The sequence below is a fragment of the Pangasianodon hypophthalmus genome, chromosome 8 (genome assembly GCF_027358585.1).
Source record: "Pangasianodon hypophthalmus isolate fPanHyp1 chromosome 8, fPanHyp1.pri, whole genome shotgun sequence".
NCBI lineage: Eukaryota > Metazoa > Chordata > Actinopteri > Siluriformes > Pangasiidae > Pangasianodon > Pangasianodon hypophthalmus.
The window spans coordinates 19,562,608-19,590,594 of record NC_069717.1 but is presented as its reverse complement, the minus strand read 5'-3'; the positions used below and the strand labels follow the sequence as shown (position 1 = coordinate 19,590,594).

The following is a 27,987-nucleotide window of genomic DNA, read 5'->3' as shown; positions in this document are numbered from 1 at the left end:
ATGATTCAGAAGGGCTTCATCTTTCAGAGAATCACACAATCTGATACAAATCCATGCATCACCACAGAGGGGTGAGACCCACAGGGCCATCACCCCACCCTTCTCCTCCAGACCCTGGCCTGCACCCCATCCTCACCTTCACCTTAGCCTGATCTTAATACTTACCACGAGACTAAATGAATTATTAATGCCATTCTTTGCGACATATGTGAACACTGCAGGTGATCATTTAAAAAAGAATATTTTGTTACTATGAGTTACCCAATATTTCTCTCCACTGAACTCTTTGCTTTGTCATTGTCTTGGAGCTGCATGATCACTGCTTGTGTGCCAGGTTGCCAGATTGAGCTAATACATGCATAGATCTTGCTTTGTCTTCATAAAAATTGCCTTGTCTTAAAGAGATAAAGTCTCAGCATTCTTTCTCACTTTCAGCTTGGTTGTTGTTGTTGTTTTTTGTTTGTTTGTTTCTATTTGGTTTTTTCTATTTTCCTGCATTATTGAGTTTTAGTTGTTGAGTTTAGAGAATGCAAAACAGCCTGCCTAAATCTCAAACAGACAATCCTTTCGAACCAAGAACCAAATAAATCTAAAAAATAAATATTAAAAAAAAGAGATGAAGTGAAATGAAGTAAGCAGGATTGATCCTTTAGGAAGTTCTGTTGGAAGGATTTGAAAGTGGAAGAGGAGGAATCGGGTTGTTTGTGCTGATCTGGCAACCCTGAGTGGCGCTGTACGCGCAGCAGACCGCACCCTGGCCTCCGCATCCGCTATAAACTGAGCGCAGCATCCTTCGCAGCATCATCTGCTAATAGACCGCCATCTCGCGCAGCCTGCCGACACAAAACACCTCCAACAACAACAACAACAACAACAACCAGCAACCAAACACGACCATTTTTAACTGCACAAGTGAAAACCCGAGCTGAGCAATTTCCCTGCTTATCCCAGACTCCTCAAGCTCCTGCGCGCATCCGGATATCTGGCGACTGCAGAAGTGTTTGCGCCATTCCAGGACCTTCCATAACCCTTGCTGCCTTTCTCCTCTGAATCCCAGCATCCCCTGATTGCTCGTGCACATCTGTTTTTCCAGGATGACCGAGGCTGTCGCAGAGTGCAACATCAAGGTGCTGTGTCGCTTTCGTCCTCTCAATCAGGCCGAGATTGTGCGAGGAGACAAATTTCTCCCTACGTTTCAAGGAGACGACACTGTCATCATCGGGGTAGGTTTGCTTTGCTCCCAAAAAAAAAAAAATACCTGCACTTCACCAGTAATCAAGTCTGTTCCTTTAGATTGTGTTTACTCAGATTACTGAGATTTACGCTCGTGCTGGAAATGAGTCAAAAAATCCGGCAAGATCCGGCCTTTATGACGTAATCCCCTTTATTTTATTCACCTTTCCTAGAATAATAATTTAGTTGGTATGTATCTATCCTGTGTATATGTTTTTCACCTTGCATTGAGTCATTCTAGGAGCACTACACTGCACTAGGCCTTGTCCTTGGTTCTGTTTTTTTTTTTTTTTTTTTTTTAATCTGTGCTTGCACAAAGCACCAGATCATCATATAATACTAATATTAATACTAATACTAATCCTGTCCTCTTACTCATGACTCATGATATTAGATTAGATTAGATTAGATTTGTCACAATGTTCAGATGCCAAAATGCAGCACTCTTAAACTTAAATAAGGTTTAGAATATAACAGGCAAGGGTGCAGCAGGGATGTGTAAAGAAGGCTGACCTCAAATGTTTGGCTTAATTATAATTAAGTAATGCAACTGAAAAGAAAAAAAAAAAAACAGGAAAGTGCTCTCAGATTTGCTATCTAATCCTAGCACCTTTTTTTAACACTGGTACCATATTATTAATGAATTAGCCTGAGGGAGGGTGGGTGGTGAGGTTGGGAGGGCAGCGATGAGACAGTACTGTGAACTGCCCAGTGTTGTAGACTCTGTTTTGTCTGAGAAGAAATTGTTGCATTGAATTAGTCAAAGTTTCCTGGCTTCAGATGAGGCCTGCTCCCTGCACGGACAGACACTGGAATTGATGATGAAATCTAGATGCGGAAAATAGACAGGATAATGTGGTTCTCTTGGATGAATGTATGGTATGGTAGTTGTTGATGCATGTGCGTGATTTGTCTGACCGGCTTTGGCTTTTGTGTCTTTAGGGGAAATCCTATGTATTTGATCGTGTGTTTCCCACCAACACCACCCAAGAGCAAGTCTACAACACCTGCGCCAAGAAAATTGTGAAAGGTAAGCCTAAAATTGTTCATATATTAGAATATGTGTTTATAATGATAATTCATACAAATATATTGGTATAAAAAACATTAGTTCATGTATGCATAGTGTGAAATAAAGGTGAAAATGGTGAAAAATTGCATGAAAATTAAAATTCTAGCATGAAAATTAAAATTCAAGTTCTAATTTTGTAGAAATATTTGTTCCTTGTTTTAGGTAAGTGAGCTTAAGTGATGTTCAGTAATTTGAACCCTTAAGGGCTCTTTGGTTGTCCTCTGGGAGAACACTTAACATTTAAGTATATAACACTTAAAGGTTCTCTGTAGAACCCTATATGTGAGTGTCTCTATCAGAAAGAGTTCCCAGTAGAACCCTTTTTAGGAAGCGAAAAGCTTTTAACTGTTCAAAGAACCTTTGAAGAACCCTTACAAAACACTCAAGGGTGCATCAAGGGTTCAAATAAGGGTCAAATAAGTGGAAACACTTTGATACAGGGTTCTGTATACAACATTTAGAGATGTCCTTAGAATTCCAAGCCAAGAACCATTTAGGGTCCTAGATTTAATCTTTTTTCTAAAGATCTATATGGATTTAAGTGGAATTTTCTAATATGCTTGAATAGCATTACACATTTTATAGTATGTATGTATATAAGAATAACAGATCAATATCTCTAATGCAGTAGCATTGGATTTTTAAATGAGTGTAGTGATTATCAGAACTCCTCTGTATGTGTATGAGGAGAGACAATTTGTTAATATAGCTACATGGAGCATGAATTATTTGTCCACACACACACACACACACAGCAAATCTAAATCTGAGAGATCTATGACTCATCAGTCAATCCGATTTTAGGATGGTCTCATCACTTAAGCAATGATGACTTAACCACGCAGGGGAGGTATATGGAGAAATTAATGACCAAACGTCAGTGCGATTATGTCATTGCGCTGTGATGAACTAATGAAACTGTCAGAAACGCTAACTGCCTGCATATAAACCATGTTACTTAATTCAAGTCAACTATATCCAAGTCAGTAATTAACAGGAAAGGGAAAAAGGAAAGTTTAATTTTCTGGATTTTGTGTGTGTGTGTGTGTGTGTGTGTGTGTGTGCGCGCACTCCTGCAGATGTACTGGGTGGCTACAATGGCACTATCTTTGCTTATGGACAAACGTCTTCTGGAAAGACCCACACCATGGAGGTAAGAGACCATTTAGGCTTTTTCTTAAGTAAGCCTAGAGCTGTTACCACCCCAGAGCTGATTATTTTCCTATAAATGCACATTCTCAAATGTTTTATTCCTCTTATACCACAGCATTTTGCCAACAGTTATGATTTTTCTATTGATTAACAGGGAAGCATACTTTGATCTGTATATAATTAAATTTAATGTTGTGAAACGTCCATGAAATAAGCTCCCATTATCACTTTCACTATAACAGCTGTAAACAGTTGTTCCTTTGTTTATACCAGCCTTTATTTTTGCGCTCTCTTTTGAAGTTAATAAGAATAATAAAGATAATAAAAAAATGTCACGACTTGTCACATATCGTGACGAGTAGCAGCTTTGCCTCAAAGCACTGACACTGACTGTGTCCTCTTAAATATACAGCTCCTTACTGAGGTCTTCACCAGAATAATGTCATTGTTCTTGTTAAAGAACAACACTGTTTATTAAGTCTGTTTATTATTAGGCTTAATTTTATGACTTTCCTCCATACAAGTCCCTGTGAATGAGTTGTTACTATAGAAAAATATTAGAACATGCCATTTAATATAACCCTGTGATTTGCCTTGCAGCTGACATTATGTATAGCCTTTGCAGTTATAGAAAATTTCTTGGTCACCTTCTGACCAATCATAATCGAGAAATTAACAGCATTGTGATATACTTATATTTAATGCCTTGCTTTGTTATAATGTGTGCTTCAAGAAAATAATGCACATTGTGACATTTTGTGTTTTTGTGAATCCTAATGACAGAATCTAAAGCCAGGTTCATATGCGAATCTGAATATAATCAATACTAAAAATATTATCCTGATATGTTCTTATTAACATTCTGTTTCTGCTCTCCAGGGCAGCCTGCATGACCCTCAGCAGATGGGAATCATACCCCGCATCGCGGAGGACATTTTCAACCATATTTTTTCCATGGATGAAAACCTGGAGTTCCACATTAAGGTAAAGACACACACACACACACATATTTATCTTGCCATCCTTCTAAAGACCTTCCATTGACATAATTACCTACATCTAAACCTACCCCGAACATTAATATCAGTTACCAGAAGGAAACTAAAAATATATAAATAAATAAATAAATAAAAGCCGCAGGTTTGGAACCAGCCAAATGTCCCCACAAGGTCAAAACATTTAGTTCCCACCAAGATTTTTTTTTAAACCCTATTATATATTCTGACTTGTGAGTAGAGTCTACATGGCATATGGAGTTGCATATTTATTAACCAGTAGCAACCATTAATATTTGTCTCATATGACTGTAGTACAAAAATGATTACTCTGGCTCATATCAGGATTCCATTATAATTTATTTTTGCAAATACCACTCTGCTTTACCAGCCCCATAAGTCTGTTGTATCAGAGTCTCCTAAACATGTATGTCTTTATTAGGTGTCCTACTTTGAGATCTACATGGAAAAAATCCGGGATCTTCTGGATGGTGTGTTGTCTTTATCTTACAAAGTTTTTTTTATATTCTTTTTAAACCATACACTATAGATTTTTTTGGCACTCAGTTTTATTTACTTGCTATTTTTACTCTCTGTGTGTAGTCACTAAGACCAACCTATCTGTACATGAGGACAAGAACCGTGTCCCCTATGTTAAGGTAAGCAGTCTCATCTTTTACTTCTAAAGATTTTGTATCTGTGATGAAGTTCAGATCTGACCATTGCCTGTTACTCCTTTTCAGGGCTGTACTGAACGTTTTGTCTCGAGCCCAGAGGAGGTGATGGACGTGATTGATGAAGGAAAGTCTAACCGCCATGTCGCTGTCACCAGTGAGTCTTTTAATACATTAATTGCAAATTAGTCAGTCAGAGTGTGTGGATTAAATTGGCATTGATAGAGTAAATTATTTGTAACATCAATTTCTTCCTTATTGTATGTATATAAATAGAGGTAATGAGCGGTCAAAAATATTTAGACAAATAGATTTGTTAACAATGTACTTGAACCATCTAATATGAGGTGATGACATGACATGAGAGATTGCATAAGAATTTATGATAATTAATGAAAATTCATGGGTTCCATGGGTTTCATCATAAACATGATGTTCGTCATCAAGTTTTATACTCAAATATCTTTTATGGTACTTTAATGAGTCCATTAAGTTTCACAAGAGTTTCTAGAATACTAACCAAGCTTGTCGTAAAGACAGGGTCAAGGAGTGAGGTGTTGGAGTATTATGCTCATTTTCTTCATCACTTTTTTAACATGTTGCAAATATTACTGGTCGTAGGTAAGTGTCTTTAATTTTCCACATAAAAATTTACACACGCATCCTTAAAGACATACTTAGGCTATGGAGAATCATAGGAGAAAACATACTATACTCTGTAATTGTTAAGTTGTATTTTTAATCAGTACAATAAACAGATAATAAGTTGATAACTGGTTGATAATTCTCATATTAGTATCGAGGATCAGGATATTAAAGTTGGTATCAAAGTCAAAATTCTGGTATTGTGACAACCCCAATGTGCTGTTCTTGGTTTAGTCTGCTAAATTAACTAAATTTATACTAATATGTAGCTCTGGGGCAGCTTGATTTTCCCTCTAGGTAACAAATCCCTCATTCTTTCACAAATCACTGAGTGGTTAATCGAACCATGCTGCATGACTCATGCTTGGGCAGACAGTGTCCCCGGAAGCCAAAGACGAACACCCACTACATGCTCACTGTCTCAGAATTGACCATCTTAAGGACACAGTGTCTGGCTTAGAGATGCACAGAGAAGCTGATGCTGACACAGAGCTGCTGATCCTGTAATGCTTGGCTGGCAGATTTAAGCTTTAATGCAGAGTCACATCTGAGCCAAATAGCTGCAGCCTAAAACAGCTCATTACTCATTACATACCCGACAACCGATAAGCGTAATAAAGAAGTCTAGAAAGTTATTTTCTAGGTGAATTACTGACCTGGTGGCAGACATGGCATAGCTGAAATCAGTGACTCAGAAGCTGAGACCGTGCAACAGCCAGGTCACATGTGCCTCTGAGTGGAATTGAATAGTTCTAACGGTTCACAACTATGAATGCGCTCTTTCACACAGTGCTGGTCATTACAGAATTCACTATACCACAGTGTAAGTATTTTATTAAAAGCTTTAAAGGCGGATTTAGACAGAATGCTGAATCACACCGAGCAGTGTGCCACGTGTTTCAGCTAATAAGCAGGTCGGGCTGGGCCACAGACCTGCCGTTGATGCCTGTATTGTATCGCTGGTTGGTCCCATCAGACAAAGCACTACATCCAGATTCATACTGCCCAAGCACTGAATGCAGATATGCTGATTACATTATAGTGCAACGTTAGCTATTTTACTGCTGGCATTTGAGCAATTGGTCCCTCTGTGAGGGAGCAGGTCGTAGTGATACACCTATGCTAGGGTATGGGGCTCTCAATCTCCTTTCCACATGGCTCTCAAGTGTTAGTACAATTGACCCTGCTGGATGTGCACAAATCCACCCTGCAAAATCTGTGCCATGCTTTGGGTCTGCCACCAGATAAGACCTGGATCGAAGAGCAGAGACATCTGAATCAGCAAACAGACCACACATATGGCCCTTTTTAGGTCACTGCAACCCAGTTTGGATTGCTCCTAACCATCTAGGGCAGACCCTAAACAACACCCCAGCAACCCTAAACAGCTTTATGTCCAATTCTACATTTGAGGTGGCTGAACTGGTCCCTAAAGACCTTCAATTTCTGTATGCTTAGGTTATCATATGTAGTCTATGCTGTGCAACCATAGAGTGGCTTGCATTAGTGGAACTGATATCAGCTATTTTCATGTCCCCATTGAGAATTCTAGCAACCTTGACACCCCAGTGTATAGGAGGCATTATGATTGCCTTTCAGATTCAGCTAGGTTGCTATGTGTGTTACTGGCTCTTGTTGAGGATGCTAGGTTTAATAATGGACAGACCTTATAAACGTCAAACAGAGGTTCATCCTTATCAAGAGGGACACAGACAGTAGATTGTTGGAGGCACAGAGTTTTCCTCATGACTTTAGATCAGTGCCCCATCGGAAAGAGTTAGTCATCACAGACACTTGCCTATGAAACTGGGGAGCAGTGTGCTGCCAACGTGATGCAGGGGATGTGTGGCCTCTCTTGTGTGTAAGATCAGAACACATCAACCACCTAGAATTGAGGATGGTCCATCTGGCCCTCAAGTACTTTTTACCAGTTCTGAGACATTGCTGTGTGTTGGTTTGCTCAGAAAGTGCTGTGATAGCTGGCTACACCAACTATCAGGCCAACACAAGGACAAGCAGTTCTCTCTACTTTGCACAGAATCTCCTTACGGGGGCCTACCCACAGTTAGACTCACTGAGGACAAGACGTCAACCAGGAATATACAGTACTTCGCAAAGGTCATAGACCACCCTTTTGTTTTCAATTAAATGGCCATTAGGTACTTATTGGTAAATATATGGTGGCAAACAATAAGAATGGGAAAATGTACACTACATGAATTTTCTGTTAATGTGATTCCCATTATTAATATTCATTATTGTTATTGTTCATAACCCACACAAAGGTCTTCAACAGTAAAAACAGTATTAAATCTGTAAATATTTTATTTGTAATACTGAACTTGTCCAGCATAAATAAATACTGCATGGATGTCTAAATGAAAATGTAATTAATTAAGCTAATTTTCTCATCATTATTGTTTGCCACCAAAAAATGAACAATAAGTACTTACTGGCCATTGGAGTTAAAACAAAAAGGTGGCCCAATGGTGGCTCACTGGGAAAGCCTACATCCTACTAGCTACTATACATTTTTCCTCCACCTGCCTCTGATTCTTCCCACATTGTGAATTGCCCCAAGATCTTGGTTTCCCTGCTTCTTTCTTGTAATCAGAACACACTGCTTCCTCCCTGAGCAGATCTACTGGCCCAATTATTCTGAGAGAATTGGCACTCTCAGACATGTCATCTGTGTCTGTGGGTTTGGCCCCTCTGTATGAATCACTAACTGAGGGCTGCAACTGAGCTGTCCAGGAAACACTCATGAATGCAAGAGGCCCTAGTATATGGTTCTTGCATACCCATGTGGGTGGATTCTGTTCCATGTATGGGAATGCATCTCATACACTGGATCTGGTGCAGTGTCAGATTTCCAAAATATTAACTTTTCTCCAGGGACTGCTAGGCAGCAGTCTCCATATATGCTATAGGTGTAGGCTTATGAGGCCCCAGAGGGAGCCATATCAGTGCACCATAGCACCAAGGATGGCATCCCTCTGGGGCCTCCTAATGTTATTACAACTTTTCTGAAAGGGGCTTGGTTTCTCTTCCTTAAGAGCCTGGCATGTGATTTTCCCTTTGTGCTGAAGGTCCCTAAAGCCCCTGCTTACAAGCCAATGTAAGATGCCAATTTGTCTCTGAAGACTGCCTTTTTACTAGCAATTACTGCAGCAAAAAGTTGAAGAAGTGCATGCTCTGACAATAATCTTGCTTTGCCTATGTTGCTGGCCAGATGATTTTGAGATGGCCTTGTAGTTGAACCTGGAATTTTTGGTCATATCACCATCAATCACCATCAATAATCAATTTAAACCCAAAATCTCCAAACAACTTTCTGGTTAGACAGTTCCTCATGACATTGTGGCAAATTTGATTACTGCCACACCTGGTGGTCAGGTGGGGTGAAATTAATGCATTTGCGTTTTGAAATATTGAAAGACCATATTGTAAAATATGTGGTGAAAAAGGCTAAAAATCAGACTAATATGAATAACAACTAAATGACAAAAATATGACTAAAATTAGTGTGTATTCTGGTGAAGGTAATTTTATCCTTATATGGATAGAGTGGTAGAGCTGATATTCAAATGAGTGTTTACACAATCGACTATGATATGTGGAGAAGTGCATTACTCTTTACATTGGCTGCTGAAATTATAAAATAAATATGCTTCCTTCTTCCTCATTTCCTTCTAACAGATTTTGTCTAATTTGTCTGTCTTTCTCCTCTTCCTCTCTCTTATTTTTTAGACATGAATGAACATAGTTCTCGCAGTCACAGCATATTCCTGATCAACATCAAGCAGGAGCATGTGGAAACAGAGCAGAAACTCTCTGGAAAGCTCTATCTTGTGGACCTGGCTGGCAGCGAGAAGGTGCGTTTGTGTTGTGTGATTGCACATACAGTAATAAATGTATGTCTTCAGCATTTAGTAACTCAGGTAACTTATAAAAACATATAATCCTGTGGTAGGGTGGAGGGTAGAGGGTGGAGTTTTCCAACAGGGAGAGTTTTCGGGGGTTTAGCTTGCACACAAACTACCACAGTATAGGAAGAAATGAAAGGAGGAAACAAAATTGTTAACATCCCTGGCCATAATGTCCCATCAATATATGTGTGCTAAGAGTTGGTAGGTCCTGGTCTCTCCTAGCTGGTTAAAGGAGAAGGAGAGAGTGGGCCCAACTAATGAGTCTGACCATTTGACATGGTAGCACATAGGTTTTGTTTAGTGGAACAGTTCTCAGGTATGGGTAAGTTCTGAGATGTCTGACTACTCACTTCATCAATGTCCAAGTGAATGGCTTTCATAATGGAGGATAGAGGAAGTTTAGATTCGGTTTTGAGGAGTTCACAGTGGAACTAGGTGAAATATAAAAAGAAAAATTTCTTCCAGATCTATATTTGATGGTAAAATCACATATGAGTTTAGTTGTTTAGTGTTTGTTAAATATTCTCCCTGGCAAGGGGATAATGTCTCAGCACCTCCACTTCTATGATAAAGAGAAGTTTTGGATCTAGGTGTTTAGGACCTTAGCACATGAGCGCCTCCTTTCCATGAGGAAGTTAATGGAGCCACAATGCTGCTATATCATCTGATCATCTAATGACGCACCTATAGAAATTTGGAAACCCCAGAAAGCAAGTTTCAGCTTAATACTAGTGGGAACAGGATGGTCGCAAACAGTTTCTTCCTTAATGTAATCAATAGTGACCACCTCCATACTCCAAAACTAAGTACTTTATTTGTGGAATTCACTCTTCCTAGCCTTAAGAAATACAGCGTTTTCTAAAAATGTTTTATGCATGGCCCTGATGTGTGTTACAAGTTTGGATTAGGACTACAAAATGTTCCAACATTTCACAAAAGGCAGTTATGGTTGCACAGCAGAGAGTGTTTCAGCCTCACAGCTTCAGCATCCCTGGTTCAATCCTCAGCTTGAGTTACTGTGTGGAGTTTCTGTGCAAGTTCTGCCTGTGTTCACCTGGGTTTTCTGAAGGATAGATGGGGCATTCACCAAGCCATAACACATCACCAAATATTCATAGAGGCTACAATATATAGATACATATACTGTATCCTGGTGAGATTAATGGTGAGAATGATGGTGAGCTAGAGTGATTAGAGTATGGAACTATAGTATAGAATGGAAAAGTGGTAATTGTTGCATACTGGGGATTCTGGGAGCTCCCAGAAAGTGGGGCAGTTGTGACAGTGTATTTTAAAAAGTGTAAATACTTTTACATTCGTGAAGAATCAGATTTGTCATAGGGACTGACTAATTTTCTTTAAGATTAAAAAATATAGAGATAAATATACAGAGACCACGTAGACCAAAGTACCTTTTCAAACAAATTTTAATAAAGGGCGCTTCCCAACAAAATATAAACAATTATTTCTAAAATGAAAACAATAAATCATGGATAACGTATTTAAAAATGTTAAATAAAAATGTACATCACCTCTACTAATGTCTTCAGTATTTAAAAGTACAATAAACGGAAAGGTGATTGACAGGTGAGTGAGTATTTAAATATGTTTATATGCTGAATGCATTAGCTGAGTTGGTTTTACCTTTTTATTTAACATCTTTTAAAATAAGCAAGTCATGTTTCTTTTTTGGGTATTATATCCTTGGTCAGGTAAACTGTCATGACATCAGTGATGGCCTTCCAGTTCTTACCTGTTTTTTCATATATTGTGCCTTTTTGAAGTACCTTTGTTTAATTCAGAGCTGTTTCTAGCTGCTGTGCTGTTTACGAGATTCCTGTGCTGTCTGGATTTCGGCATTCTCTTAGGGCTGCTTTCTTGGTGGTTAAACAAATTCAGTGTGTTTCTTTAATGTGACAGTCTTGCCTGTTGCTTGCGCCATGTCCGTTGTGTAAAATCCAACAATTCTATATAACTCAAGTCGAATTTTTTTAGACACCAACTCCTCCGTGTTGTCAGCCATGCCACCATGTTGCTAAGCAAATTGAGTGGGGGAGCGTAAGATAAGGAACTGGCATGTCTGTCAGAGAGAACACAAGCTGGAGCAGCAAATAAAGGACAGTTGTTCCTCTTTCGGCTGTTCCTGTTAGGGGTCACCACAGTGGATCACTGGTCCGCGTATTTGATTTGGCACAGTTTTTACGCCAGATGCCCTTCCTGATGCAACCGTCCCCAGTTTTATCCAGGCTTGGGATCTGCACTGAGAGCGCACTGTTGCATGTTACCCCAGTGGCTGGGAGGGGTTCTCTGGCCAGGAATCGAACCCAGGCTGTAGCAGTGAGAGCACTGTGGCCTAACCACTAGTCCTCCATAAAGTACAGTCTGATTCATAAAACAATTTGGGGTGCCATGTTTGTGTGTGCTGTCAGTTGCAAAAAAGTATCATGGTATACGTGAGCTCTCTGTAAAAAAAAAAAAAAAAGATCATGGAGACATTTTCATCGTTCAAGCTCTAAAATCGTTGTATTGTCCACTTCTAATCGTACTCCAGAAAACTGTTTGCAGTGAGTTGAGTGCTGACTGGTTTTAGTCTCTCTACTTCTCATTTGATTGTTTAAAAAAATCAAGTTTTTTAATAGACTCTTGACTCCTGATTGTTTTTCTTTATTAAAATGTGGGATTAATAGGTTGCGTGGGATTAACAGGTCACACAGATTTTCATGCTTAGACCTTAGATCTTTTCACAGAAGGCATATTTATGTTATATTCAGTGCTCATATGTTGGCATGTATCAGCTAAAAGCGGTGAAGTGTATGACTAGTTGATCTTATCTTATTCTTGTTTATTAGGTCAGTAAGACTGGTGCAGCTGGAGCTGTTTTAGATGAGGCTAAAAACATCAACAAGTCTCTGTCTGCCCTGGGCAATGTCATATCTGCTCTTGCTGAGGGAACGGTGAGTGGACACACACACACACACACACAAATCCTGTACATCCAATTGCAAACGCAAGCACATACAAATACTCATTTACCCATTTATTTAACTTGTATATGTGTGCGTGTGTGCATGTGTGTGTGTGTGTGTGTGTGTGTGTGAGCAGAAGACCCATGTGCCATACCGTGACAGCAAGATGACACGGATCCTGCAGGACTCTCTGGGGGGTAACTGCAGGACTACCATGTTTATCTGCTGCTCTCCTTCGGGTTTCAATGAAGCTGAGACCAGATCAACTCTCATGTTTGGACAACGGTATCACAGTTATACAAAACTCAGTAGAAATAGAAAGCAAACGTGTTTTAAAATAAGTGAGAAATGATGTAATATAACATAATGAAATGGTAGGTCACTGATTTATAAGTTAGTAATGTTTTAGTAGTATCAGATTTCAGTAAGAATCATGAATAGACTATTTTTTTTCCATTACTGCCTCAAAACTTCCTTTTACATTTCTGATGTGGACCAGAAAATTACATTTTCTGTTTTTATCTCATCTTTCTCCTATCACCCTGTCAGTGCTAAGACGATCAAGAACGCAGCCTCTATAAATCTGGAGCTGACAGCAGAGCAGTGGAAGAGGAAGTATGAGAAGGAAAAGGAGAAGAATAAGACTCTGAGAGACACTATTCAGAGGCTGGAAGCTGAGCTGAAACGCTGGCGCAGTGGTGAGACAAACACGTGCGCACACACAAACACACACACACTACAAAGTATGTATATACAGTACTGTGCAGAAGTCTTAGACACATGCAAAGAAATGTTGTAGAGCAAAGATGCCTTCAAAAATAATGAAATTAAATGTTTCTAAATTTAAAAAATACTATAAAGAGCAGTAAACAGTAATAAATGGAACAAAGTCAATATTTGGTGTGATGATCCTTCATTAAAAAAAAAATAGCAGTCTCAGGTACAATGTGTGCAGTTTTATAAGGAAATGAGCTGTAAGTGTTACTGAGCATCTTGCAGAAGCAGCCACAGTTCTTCTGGATTTTTGCAGCAAAACCCAGCAGCCTTCATTATGTTTTTTTGTCTGAAAAGTGTCTCTTATGTAATCTGCTGCTTTCTTTACTGACATACAAACATTTTTCTGTAACATTTAATTTTGTGCTGGAAAACTAATGTTTGGAAATCTAAAATGTTTTTGTACTGAATCAGTAATGTAGAAGTCATAAAATAAAGATCTATAACAAAGTTTGTACTAAAAAATTATAGGGTGCCTAAGACTTTTGCACAGTCCTGTATATATATATATATATATATATATATATATATATATATATATATATATATATTGTATGTTAAAAGTGGTTAATCTAAAACTTTTGTACTTGTAGCCTTGCATGTAGTCTGTGTTCTACAGAATAGTGCAGCTATCACTGAGTTACATGAGTTGAGAAAAGTGACTTATTTACTTTGTAGCCCTCTACAATATTTTGAAATAACCACATGAAAACACTTTGCATGACTCTGTGTTACTGCTTTCTCTCATTCGTTATTAGGAGAGGAAGTGCCGGAGGTGGAACAGGCTACTGCCGACATGACAAAATTGGAGAACAATGATGAGTCTCTGGATAATGAGAAAGAGATGGAGAGACAAAAGGAGAAAGAGAGAGAGAGGACCTTGGATACCTCCTCCATCGTGGTGCGTATCTCGGAGGAGGAGCGGCAGAAGTATGAGGAGGAGATCCGGAAGCTTTACCGCCAGCTGGATGACAAGGTTTTCTCTCTAACATACAAACACACACTGTCACATTAATGCCACATTGTATAGACTTTCAGCTTTGTGCTGCTGTACTGAATTTCGCTTAGTAAAATATTTTGGTGAAAAAAATATAATAAATTTTCCAGTAACCTTAAATGTAATCAGCCAAGACATCTACAACAAGGTATCTGAAGTTTGTTTCACACTTTTTAAACTGGTTTTCTCTCTCTCTCTCTCTCTCTCTCTATGTGTGTGTAGGATGATGAGATCAATCTGCAGTGTCAGTTGGTTGAGAAGCTTAAACAGCAAATGCTGGCTCAAGATGAGGTGTTTAGATTCATTAATCCTTAATTAATCCTTAATCCTTCATTAAGACACAGTACTTCACTGAAGCAGTTTATATTTACATTTTACATTTTTGATAGTATGCGATCAATATTGTTGATCCTTGTGTACCTGTCTGTGTTGATGTTCTTTGTGTTATAGCTGTTGGCATCAACACGTGGGGACAGTGATAAGGTGCAGAGCGAGCTTGGCCGGCTGCAGTCGGAGAGCGACAGTGCCAAGGCCGAAGTGAGGGAAGTGCTGCAGGCGCTTGAGGAGCTTGCCGTCAACTATGACCAGAAGAGCCAGGAGGTGGAGGAGAAGAGCCTGCACAACAAGCAGCTGGCTGAGCAGCTCAGCCAAAAAATGGTACAACAGCACACACACACATATACACACAGTCAGACACGCATGAACATTCAGGATAAAGTATACACACTGATAAGCAATCTAGAGAATCAATTGTATACAGTAAGTCACAGAGCCATTTTGGGGGCCAAACAGTGAACTGCTGGTGGGAGGTAAACAATCTGCATATCAAGGCACTACACAATGTACAATTCATTGGCCTTGAAATTACTTATAAATTATAACAAAACAAAATGAGGTGAAAAAAATATGGGATACAAGGGGATACCAGCAAGGTTTTAAAAATAAAATTCCTGGTAGCTTCCTTTCCTGGTGGTTTCAGGTATGTCAGGTGACTGTATTAAAATCTAAGTCAATAAAATCTATTCAGATTTTGCGAAAAGAATTTTATTAATTTCACATAGTGAAAAATTACATCCTACCTTTTGGTGTCCTATCCAGGAATGCCAAAAGCCTTGGGATCATTTTTGTACAAAAACAAACACAATACAGCAAACAGAACAGAAACTGTACGCATTTTACCAAGAGCAATCCCAAACCGCTTCGAAATCTCAGCAGTGCCACTCATCAAAATACGCACAAGAAACAGAACAATCAACACAACAAAAGAGAACAAAAACTTGCTTAATGGCACTTAAGATGATCCCTCATGATCCCTCAATGAGCACTACTCATTATTCAACAACCAGAATGTTATTATATGATATAGCTATTATTTCATCCATATTTATGATTTATGAGTGTTTTATGAAAGTATATTTAATTATTCATCCCAAGACGTTTCACACACATTAGAGCTTATACATAGCCAAAATATTTCAACAAGCATAAAAAATGGATCATGAAATGTTTGCCCTTGTTCACTTGGAAATCTCAATATTCCTTAGTTTTCCGTGTCCTGCTCAGCTCATCATCTCTCACTACTGCTTTTAGGCCAGTCTAATGGAACTGGAAGCTGAACTGGCTCAGATGCAGGAGGTGAGCTCGCAGCAGAGGAAGCGCATTGCTGACGTGTTGAATGGCTTAATGAGGGACCTGAGTGAATTCAGCACCATTGTGGGCAATGGAGAAATCAAACTGGTAAATATGTATATACAGTATATATAAATAAATATGTACTAATATGAAAATATGTATAAATCTGTAGTTATTCAGAGGAAATGCTACTTGAAAAAGATGATGATCAGTTTCAGGGTGATTGTTTCATTTCAAATTCATGACTTTTTTTTCCTCAAACGTTCTGTATGTCTCTTCAGCCAGTAGAAATCAGCGGGGCTATAGAGGAGGAGTTCACCGTGGCCAGGCTTTACATCAGCAAGATTAAATCGGAGGTGAAATCGATGGTGAAGCGGTGCAGACAGCTGGAGAGCATGCAATTGGAGTGCCATCGCAAAATGGAGGAGACTGGCCGAGAACTCTCCTCCTGCCAGCTCCTCATCTCACAGGTCTAGATTCTGAGAGAGATGATTAGCTGTTTAGACTACTTGTTTTTATATTAAGGTCATATAGTGATTGCAACTCAATTTTAATGCTCTCCTTGTGTGTCTATGTGTGTAGCATGAGGCAAAGATCCGGTCTCTCACTGAGTATATGCAGAATGTGGAGCAGAAGAAGAGACAGCTAGAGGATAGCTATGATGCTCTGAGTGAAGAACTGTCCCTGTTACAGAATCCAGGTAAGGCACACACATAACCTGTAAGCATATTATGGATCTGTAACATGCAGTGCGTTAGGGCAAATTATAATCATTGTTCATATATACTTAAAGCAACACATGGGCAATAAGACTTTGCAATGCAATGTTTGGAACCAATTATTATTATGCCTATTGTACAGTATACAGTATGCTCTTTTAAAATATGCAGTTTAAAAATAGCTGGAAGTATGGGGGTTAGGGTGGTTGGTCAGATGTAAGTCAATGGTCGAAAACTGCAATAAATAGAAGTATTTTTAAACGAGAAAAAAGAGGCATGCATACTCACAATTTATCATGCTTTACAATGGCATTGCAGAACAGCAGGATGGAGCGGAAAAGCCAGAGACAGGGGAAGCTGATGGAAAGGTAAGTGATTATTATATTTCTATCTATTTATTTGTCCTATAAAAAGACAAATAAAATGTGAGGATTTCAACAGAAAAGTTACAGTCAGAAAGAAATCTGAATAGTTGTCCGTATTTATCCAAATCACACCAGACACGGTTCCCAAACAGACCATTACAAAGAGTAGTCCAAAAGCAGAACACAGGCAAGACAAAACCCCATGTAAAACAAGGGACTGACATCTTAGACTCACTAAATAATTGGCAAGACCTTGTAGCCAGCACTGAGGTAAGAAGTGTTTAAATAGGAACTGCATGAATAAACCACAGGTGAAAGTTATTGGTAATCCTGATGAGGTATTGATGACCGAGAAGTCTGATGGACATCTTGGAAACACGGATGACATGCAGAATGTGTTGTTAAACCCATCTACCCTCCCAAATTACTGCAAGTTCAAATCTCATAATGCATAATGACACCTAATGTTTTTGTCAATAAATGTCTGTCATTCCAAAACAAAAATCCATTTGAGCTTCTTTTCAGGAGATTGTAGACATAAGGTTCTTCTACATTAACCTTTGCATCATTTAATATGCATTCCACATAAATAATGTACAGTCCCCTCCAAATGTACTGGAACAGCAAGGCCAATTCTTTGGTTTCTGCTATACAGTGAAGTTATTTGGGTTTGAGATCAAAAGATGAATATGAGACGATAGATCAGAATTTCAGCTTTTATTTCCTGATATTTACATCTAGATATGTTAGATGACTTAGAACACGGCACCTTTTATTTGAACCCACCCATTTTTCAAGTGATGTTGGAATATATTGGAACATGACAAGTGTTTCTTGTTGCCCAGGTGTGTCCTGTTAGATTGATTGTGTAAACAATTGATAACTCTGAATGTCTACTTTTGGGTTGAGACCTGGGTTTCACCTGTGAAGACTGTGTTTGTTGTTAAAAAGGATAAGCCAACTTGAGGACCATAGAGCTGCCTATGGGAGAAAAGCAAGCCATTTTGAAGCTGAGAAAAGAGGGAAAATCTATCAGAGCCATTGCACAAGCCTTGGGCATAGCCAGTACAACAATTTGGAATGTTCTGAAAAGGAAAGAAACCACTGGCGTACTAACAACCAGACATCAAACAGGTCAGACAAGAAAAACAACAGCAATTGATGACAGGAAGCTTGCGAGAGATTGTGAAGAAAAAAAACCCCCAAAACAATAGTCAGTGACATCACCAACAACCTCCACAGGGCAGGTGAGAAGGTATCACAAGCCACCATTTGAATAACACATGGAGAGCAGAAATATAGAGGCCATACCACAAGATGCAAACCACTCATCCACAGTAAGAATCAGAAGGCCAGATTGGAACTCACAAAGAAGTACAGAGATGAGCCATAAAAGTTCTGGAGAAAAGATAAACCTCTACTGAAGTAATGGAAAGGCCAAATAGTGGAGAAAGAAAGGATCTGCTCATGATCCAAAACATACAAGCTCATCAGTCAAGCATGGTGGAGGTAGTGTCTTGGCTTGGGCTTGCATGGCTGCTTCTGCAACGGGCTCACTAATCTTTATTGATGATGTAACTCATGATGGTAGCAACAGAATGAATTCAGAGGTTTATAGAAACATTACGTCTGCCAATTTACAGAGAAATGCATCCAATCTAATTGGGAGGAACTTCATCATGCAGCAAGACAATGACCCAAAAGTCACTGCCAACACAACAAAGGACTTCACCAGAGGAAAAAAGTGGAAGGTTTTAGACTGGCCAAGTCAATCACCAGACCTTAACCCAATTGAGCATGCATTTCACCTCCTGAAGAGGAGACTGAATGGAGAAACCCCCCAAAACAAACAACAACTAAAAGAAGCTGTGGTACAAGCCTGCAAAAGCATCACAGAAGAAGAATGCAACAGTTTGATGATGTCATTGGGTCACTGGGCTTGATGCAGTTAATGTAAGCAAGGGCTATGCAACCAAATATTAAGTGTTTTTTTTTTACTTTAATTTACTTGAAGACTATCTGTTACAATACTTTTGCTCTTAAAAATTGGGTGATCTGCCACTAAAGGTGCCATATCCTATGTCGTTTAACTCATCTATATGTAAATATCAGGAAATGAAAGCTGAAATTCTGATCTATCATCTCATATTCATCTTTTGATCTCAAACCCAAATGTCTTCAGTGTATAGCAATTGGCATTGCTGTTCCAATACTTTTGAGGGGACTGCATATATTTGCATATATGAATAGTTTTTTTCTCCTTCCATTTGTGTCATTCCAGAAGGCCGTTCACAGAGCTACAGGCCATCGCGAACCTCGCCACACTCAACTCAGCCAATTGCGGGATGAGATCAACGAGAAACAGCGCCTTATTGATGAGCTCACTGAGTCAGTGACCAATCATTAACACATAATCAACCTACTCAACTAGTGATCTCTTAAACACTAGATCTTGTCTTCTCTGAGTCATTATTAGTCTAAATGAGTGTAGTAATAACACATTTATATTTGGAAGCACTTCATTATAGGGGATCTAATAAGACATATTAGATATATCCAATAAGTGTGTGTAGTAAGTAGTAAATCCAGCCATTATTTGGCAAAATTACTGGCTGATTAGTGCTTTATTTCAACTAATGAGCTGTTATTGATAAGCGACGCACTTATATTGTGGCACCTGTTTCTCTTTAAGAACTATTGTTTTTGGAAATACAACACAAGACATGCAATGTGTTGACTTTGAAATGGTTACCTTGCATTTGAAGTGTTACCTTACATTTCTATACATTAGATAACTAACATTACTTTTCCATAACTTCTCCCTGTAGTAAGAACCAGGCTCTGGAGTTAGAGCTGGCCCACGTGCAATCTGACTTCAGCAACCTGAAGATTCAGGAGGACACAAAAAACGCACGTTTGGAACAGCTATCGTAAGTTTTAGCCAAAGTCCGAAGCTGTGGCTTAACTTGAGATCCCTTTAGTTTGTCATTAAAAAAAATGTCAGTGCATTCCATCAAGATGCACTTTGTAGTTTATTAACAATTTGTATGTGTAGATTTAATATCCAGTTGTGGTATTGGAGTCAGTATTGTATTTAGATAAGTTAAATTAACTAAAAACCTCTAAAATGTTTAGTGGTGAATTCTTCATAACTGTGATTTTGCAAAGCTTGGCTCATTTTATGTTTGTGCGGTGCAATAAGAGTATATGAGGGATTACAGTGTCTGATTCAGAGCATGTGTAGTCTACATGTGTAATGTCTTTGATTTTATGTAGATAGTGTCATATGTTTGGACGTATATATCTCCCCCATAATGCATGTAAAAGTAAAGTAAAAGTAAAATCTGTTTCTCCCTCAGATTTCAGCAGGAGAGGCATGAGCAGTCTAAACAAGATCTCAAGGGCCTGGAGGAGACTGTTGTAAGTCACTGTTTATTTTTACTTTATACATTCATTCTAGTTGCTCATTCTTATGGCAGTTTTATTGTAATTTTACGTCTTTATTGAATATAAAGCACAATCCATACATTGCATATTGAGAGTGTGTCTGTTGGTTTGTTGAATCCCAACATAGCACATAATCTCTGATGAACGCCAATGAAAAGTTCTCATTTCAGAGATTACAGTGGCAGTGTAGACCTAATTGCAGAGAACAAACAAGAGTCAAAGTATTGTAAAATAAGTAACACTAATTACTTATGTATCTGCAGTTCTACCAAAGTCCTTCTTGTGAAGTCTCTCTACTCAGCAGCCATCTTGGCAATGCTCCTGAGCAGTTACTTTCAGTCATACAAGATCTGGCTCCTATCTACATGAATGGGGAAAGAATGACACAGTGGGTTAAAAAAATATTCAGACTCCTTGCACATTTATTGTGTTATAGATTTCATTTAAATGGATTAAATTTATATTTTGCTATCAATCAACACATAATAACCCATAATGATGATGCAAAAAAGTTTTTTAGAAAATTTCGTAAATTTATTAAATGTCAAAACTGGAATCTTTTAATTATATTTCATTTAAGAAGAATTTAGAGAAGTATTTTGTAGAAATATCTTTTGTAGCAATTACAGCTTTGCGTTTTCTTGGGTAAGTCTCTGAAAGCTTTGCACACCTGGATTTGGGTAATTTCTCCAATTCTTCCTGGTAGATCCTCTCGAGTTCAATCAGATTGGATGGGGAGAGTCCTTTAAGTTCCTGCCTTTTACTCAGGAGTGGCCACTTCCATCTAGCCACTCTACCATCAAGTCCTGATTGATGGGTAATTTTTGAGATGGTTGTCCTTCCAGCAGTTTCTCCCATCTCTGTGGAGGGCTTTTGAACCTCTGTTCGAGTGGCCATTGGGTTCTTAGTGACCTGACGAAGGCTCTTCTAGCCTGATTACTGAGTTTGGCTGGACGGCCAGCTCTGGAGTCCTGGTGGTTCCAGACTTCTTCAGTTTTACAATGATTGAGCCCGCTGTGCTCCTGGGAACAATAAAAGCTTTAGAAATGCTTTTATACCCATGACCTGATCTATGTCTCAACACAGTTTGATTGTGAAGGAGTACAAAGAGGTCCTTGGACTTCATGGCTTGGTTTTTGGTCTGACATTCACTGTGAAATTTGGGACCTAATACACACAGGTGTGCGCCTGTCAAAAGCATGTCCAGTCAGTTGAATTTGCCACAGGTGAACTCCAGTCAAGCTCTAGAGACATCTCAAGACAATCAAAGCAAACAGGGTGCACCTGCCTTAGAAAAGGGTCTGAATACTTACATAAATGAGCCATTTTAGTTTTTGATTTTTAATAAATTTGGAAAACTTTCTAAAAACATGTTTTCACTTTGTTGTTGTGGATTATTGTGTGTGGATAAATGGCAAAACCTATAAAATTGAATCTATAACACAAAACAGAATGGGCCTGAATACTTTCCGAACCCACTGCACACAAAGGACTTAAAAGATGTTGGTTCACAGCTATGAAACAGATATGAACTGGCTGTTAAAATTTGCCAAAAATGGCAGTTGCCTTCAATAACATGGAAAAACCATTACATATACATAACCATTTATGTATATAACTGGTTCTATGAATAAGTGGAGGAATATCAGGGTGGTGTCTTTTCCAGAAATAGTCACTTAAGTATGATACTGATCCTTATTGATAGCCAGTGAAGTGCAGATACTGATCTTATTTCAGAATAAGAATCAGTTGAGAGCTGATGCTGTTTCTCTTGAGGATATGAGCCAACACAAATATTGATACTTCTCCTTGTTCATGAGAACAATTAATAATGTGCTCTGTTTATGATGAGAATCACTCAGTCTATTAATACTGTACTCTATTGAGGTTGAGAATCACACAATCTATTAATACTCTACCTACTGTAGATGAAAATCAGTCAAGGTACTGCTATTGTCTTCGACTCTCAGTGAGAATCATTGACTATAAGGTAGACACTGACCTGCTCTGCACTATAGTTATGGTGTTTGTGCTGTGTGTATGTGTTATGGTATATCCAGGGTAAGTAATAAAACATTTTCTTCATCAGCCCACCACACTTGTTTGTTTATCGTTCTATCTGATAGGCTCGTGAGCTCCAGACCCTCCATAACCTGCGCAAGCTGTTCGTTCAAGACCTCACGACTCGAGTTAAAAAAGTGAGCACCAGATCAGGCTACAACAAATGCATGCTAGCGACTTGTCACAACTGAATGATACTTTAAAGACACATATTATATTATACCCTGTAATAATATGACTAGATAAAGTATTTTCACTCCTCTCTTTATTATCTCTATCCAATTTTTGGCCAGAGTTCAGAAATTGGACCTGATGATAGTGGGGGGTCTAACACCCAGAAGCAGAAGATTTCCTTTCTTGAAAACAACCTGGACCAGCTTACAAAGGTTCACAAACAGGTAACAGAAGCATGGACCAAGGAACCCATGTTTTGGTTTCATACATACAGTAGATTGAATGTTTAAATTAAATAATTAATAATTGAATCCTTCTATTCCACTGCTAATCGCCTCTTCTGAAATTCCTCTTCACATCTCCCTGTCCTCTCCAGCTGGTACGTGATAATGCAGATCTGCGCTGTGAGCTTCCGAAACTGGAGAAGCGTCTTCGCTCTACGGCTGAGCGCGTTCGGGCACTTGAGGCGGCACTAAAGGATGCCAAACAGGGTGCCATGAACGATCGGCGCCGCTACCAGCAGGAGGTGGAGCGTATTCGCGATGCCATGCGCCTGCGCAACGCACTGCGCCGCCCACACGCTGCTCAGATTGGTACTGCAGCCTGAGTGTGCCTCAGCTAATGGCTTTAAGGGAAATAACAGCTAGGCTCTCACATCTCCACTTTTTAATTGGCACAAGAATAAATGACAGGGTTTCTTTAAGCTTCTACATTCATTAATGTACATTATATACCATAGAAGTCCCAAGAATAGAGCCGCAGGATAATGTTTATAATTAATAAAGATTGAGATTGGGCGTTATTGGCTGTAAAAGAATGTGTACATGACAAGCTTTTATTCAATGCCAGTAAAAGAAATTGTCCACAGATACATTTGTGGTTTCTTATGAAGTTGTTTTTGTAGCTAGGCAAAGGTTATAATATGTAGTAGACATTTATTGAATTTATAGAAAGATTTAAATCAGTGTGTAGATGTGCAGGTTGAAAATCATCAGGATTTTCAACTGTTTGCTAAACATTAATGAACTATATTTGCTTTGTTTTCTCTTAGCAAAGCCAGTGAGGCCTGGGAACTATGGCGCCGCCACCTCTCCCACCACCTCTCTCTCCATGCGAGCCAGTGAGCCTGTGACATCATTCAGTAATGTCCTGTTCCAGAGAGAGGAGAAGTCTGTTCCCCAGAAAACCAACGTGTGAGTCTTTTTATCTTGCTTTTCTTCACTTGTCTTCTCTCCTTTTCTCTTCACGTCTCTTCATGTATATGTTGTTGTGTTTTGCAGAGTTGGCTACAGCACTGTGAGATCTATAGACATACTAAGCTCCTACCCGCTGGATGTGGAAAATGGTTAGTGTATCTACCAAAAATATGGTGTGAATGTGCATCATCAATATGTATACGTTTACTTGGGTGTGCATCCATGGCTGCTAACAACTGTTCTTATTATTTCAGGAAACAGCCCAGACATTAATGACAACAGGTTGGTTATTATAGTATATTATATAAATTACTCAGTTACGGTTGTTCAATGAGGTTCTGTGTAGACGAGTGGCAGTGTACTTCTCGTATTGCTAATTTGTGTGGGAATGAGACAATATTTTCCCATTTAAGTGTTAAATATAAACTTGTATTTTTCTAATTTATTTATGATTTATTTATTTTTTACTAACACAAAGCATAAAGAGCTCATACACTGTTTCTGTCTCACCACTAAACATATACAGGTTATGTCTCTCAAATGCTAACTAAATACTGATGGAATTATCTGATCTGTAATAAACAAGAACAGCTCAGTTGTGAAATCTGACTCTTTGACACACTACTATGCACTGATTATCATAAAATTAATAGATTCAATAACATATCTAAAAGACCAGATTTATTTCCAGGATAGAAAAATGATGATGAGAAATTAGCCAATATAAACAGTATATTTTGGACACACACTCATGAGTGAACACTAAGAAAAACACATAAAAAACGCAGAAAACATAATGGTATAAGTTTGTCAACCATCCACTTATTTCGGCTTGTCACAATTTTACAGTGATTAAAAAAACTGTCTACTAATTACGTAAAAGATTTGTATTGCAGTATAGAAACAGAATTTATAGAAAGAGAAGCATGTTGTAATTTCCATGCCAACATTGCCATTGTCTCAGTGCACATCACTGAGCTTTATTTCAAACCAAACATTCAGTCAAAGCTTGACCAGCTGTAATTTTACCGAAAATACATTTACCCAAAAACATCAGTTGGACACCAAAAACAGTGTTTGTGTTTATTCTGTATTGGAATAATGAGTATTACTGTACGCTGCAGTTACAGGCCAAACAACCCTAACATTGTTATTGATAATGAATTTCAATAATTTCAACAATCTAAACAATGGGAGTGTATGATTTAAATAATTTCTATGAAGTTTACGCATTATGCACATGCACTGGTGAAAAAGACCTATACTGTATATATAGGTTATGAGGATGGATGAGATATGTCGCTTTGTTTGGGATGAAATTTTGGTTTAAATGGTTGCGCATCTGTTTCTTGAGGAGTGCGGTTTAAAATGATTAAGAGAGGAGTTTGGAGTGAATTGGTGTGAAATATCCGTAATTATTTTTTTTTATGAGATTTGCAGAAATTGAATTGGGTGTCATTATGAAAATGTCACTACACACAGCTTTTTAAAGGAATTGAGAGAAGCTGAATTGATTGAGCATCACGGTAAAAGGATATTGCATTTATTCTAGCTCCACCCCTTTTTACAGTTGTGTCACGCTTCATCCAGTTACTGCCAATCATAGGAATGCAGAGAATATACTTTATAATGCTGTAATCCTACTGTTTTTTTTTGTGTGTGTGTTTGCACTATGATCATGAAAATAGGGGCATATGTATGTTACGCGTAGTAAAGACAGTAAACATGATGTGTTGTAGGAGTGATGCACACTGTGGCAGTATGGTGGAACCATCCAGACATTATATCATGCAGCCAGAGGCTGCAGCCAGTTAATCAACTTATACAGGTAAGCAGATATACACACTTACACTCACATACGCTCTCTAGCTTACTCTACCATATATATATGTGTGTGTGTGTGTGTGTGTGTGTGTAATTTTGTAGTGTAACTTTTGCAGCGTAATTTTTTTATTTGTGTTCACATGCAAAATGGTTACTACTGTTAGATGTATTGTATTGCACATTTGTTTGTGCATTAAATCCAGGTTGGAATGCAAGGAGTATTTTTTATTACTATAAATTTAGTATTTATCATTTTGTGAATCTGTATTAAATTAGAACCTAGCCCCTAATTAACTTAGAAAATAGCCCCAAATGTGCTAATATTAGCTTAGTTCACAATTATATGGTTTAATCTTGCTTCAATATTAGATGTATCTTTTTCTGCCTTATCTAGTCTGAAAGAAAAATAATGGTTCCAAACATCAAAAAACAAATCAACTGAACATTGAAGCAACATTAAAGATAAATTGCACATACAGGCAGTGATGCTTTCAGTATAATTAAACTCTAAATCTATTCTCAGGCTGACATTTTTATTCTTCGTTATCTATTATCTGTTTCTTCCAACTATTCCCTGATGGTTTTTTTTCTTCCTCTTTGTCTTTTCTTGTCTCTTTCAGATTCCAGTTTCCTGCATGCTGTCAACTTTCTCCGTCTACTCCGAACTTGCCGAATTCCAGCTCCCAGACTTTCTTGTTCTGTCCTGTCTTATACTGTATATCCCTGAGTGGTTCCTCACTATGTTACGGTCATTATTTCCATTCTGCCCTCGTATAGTCCTCCCTTGTATATTTCATAGCAATGCTGCATGTTTGTCCTGTATAGTTTAAAATCCGAGCATAATTTATATCTTGAGACACATGAATAAATTCCTGAAGCATTACTACATGCAAAAGAATATAAGAAAATGCGGTTGTTGTAAATTTCTAAAGCCTTTTTAGAGTAAGTATGCAGAAGCCTTTGGTAAATCTGGACCATAGTCACAAATCTACATTGCAGCCTCTGGAGAAATTAGTAGTCTTTTGCTGAGCCTTAAACTAGACAGCTTTCCACACCTTCCACTTTCCATGCCAGTTGGTATGTGTGCTCAAGTGCAAGTCTCTATATTATTGATAGAAAGCTGCAGGTGTGATAGTGTTGGTGTGTATATTTTAATGCACATGCTATATCCATGTACTGACTACCTCCAGATATTCTAACATCATGTAAATGCTGTCATCCAGTTGAGTTTAATCATATCAATGTCAGGAGGATAATGGGAAAATCTTCAAAACATTCTATCAAACATAGCGTCAGCCGCAAGCTTTATCAACTTTTCTAAATGGATTGGGTTGGGTTTGGTAGCAGAATAACAGGCCGCTGGTTCCTCCAGTGTTGTGGGACGTGACCAGTCACTTTTCCCAAATGCTGAGGAGGGGTTCTCTTTCTCTTTGGACAACCTGATCAGCCAGTCAGGATAGGAGAAAGCATGAACTATGTTGAGCTAGTTTTTGGCCATCTTATATATAAGGGCTTAATGATGTATGTTTATAAAGCGAGTGCTAAGCCGGTGTGTGTGTGTGTGTGTGTGTGTGTGTGTGTTTGTGTGTGTGTGTGCGCACACTGTCTAATCCACTATTGCTTCAATCTACCTTGAGGTTCTGATTCATACACATATGTCTTTTATCCCTATTGTCTTCCAGCCCCTCACTCTCTCCCTCTTTTCTGTCTCTCGTGCACCATTTCACCTTATTCCTCTATCTTAGTTAGATCTGTGTGTATTTCAGAATCCATCTCACTTATATCTATATTTTATCAGAAGAATATTTGTAAATGAGGAGTGTTAATCTTGTAACTGTTCTTACATGATGGAAATAGTGATGCAGAATGTTACACTATAAATAAGATTAGTATTAGTAATATGAATCACAATCTTTTCCTAAAGTGCTAATCCAGCAATTGTTCTTACCCAAATTCTTACTGGAACCACACACTACAGATCTACTCCTTATTAGTGAAGGACTGAAACTTGAGATAGTCATACATTACTCATGTCTTATGTTCAGCTCAAAGAGTGTACATTGATGTAGTTTATGTAGTTTGTTGGTTACCAGTTGCAAGAAATAAATGTTCATTAAAGACAATTAGACATA

The 27,987-nt window shown here is 38.4% G+C and overlaps 1 protein-coding gene across 1 annotated transcript; it reads left to right on the top strand.

Annotated features, from left to right (window-relative positions):
* Positions 1-725: 725 nt before the first annotated feature.
* On the top strand, positions 726-27,987 carry kif5aa (kinesin family member 5A, a). Its single transcript, XM_026925816.3, has 29 exons — positions 726-1,223; positions 2,176-2,263; positions 3,385-3,458; positions 4,337-4,441; positions 4,895-4,943; positions 5,056-5,111; positions 5,196-5,283; positions 9,522-9,646; positions 12,550-12,654; positions 12,803-12,951; positions 13,216-13,364; positions 14,199-14,416; positions 14,660-14,728; positions 14,888-15,094; positions 16,028-16,174; positions 16,351-16,539; positions 16,652-16,769; positions 17,107-17,156; positions 19,435-19,541; positions 19,982-20,083; positions 20,513-20,573; positions 22,727-22,798; positions 22,955-23,059; positions 23,212-23,428; positions 23,887-24,028; positions 24,116-24,180; positions 24,286-24,313; positions 25,771-25,859; positions 26,476-27,987. Exons 1-28 carry the CDS (start codon positions 1,095-1,097, stop codon positions 25,844-25,846), a joined length of 3,090 nt encoding a protein of 1,029 aa, XP_026781617.2. The 5' UTR covers positions 726-1,094; the 3' UTR covers positions 25,847-25,859; positions 26,476-27,987.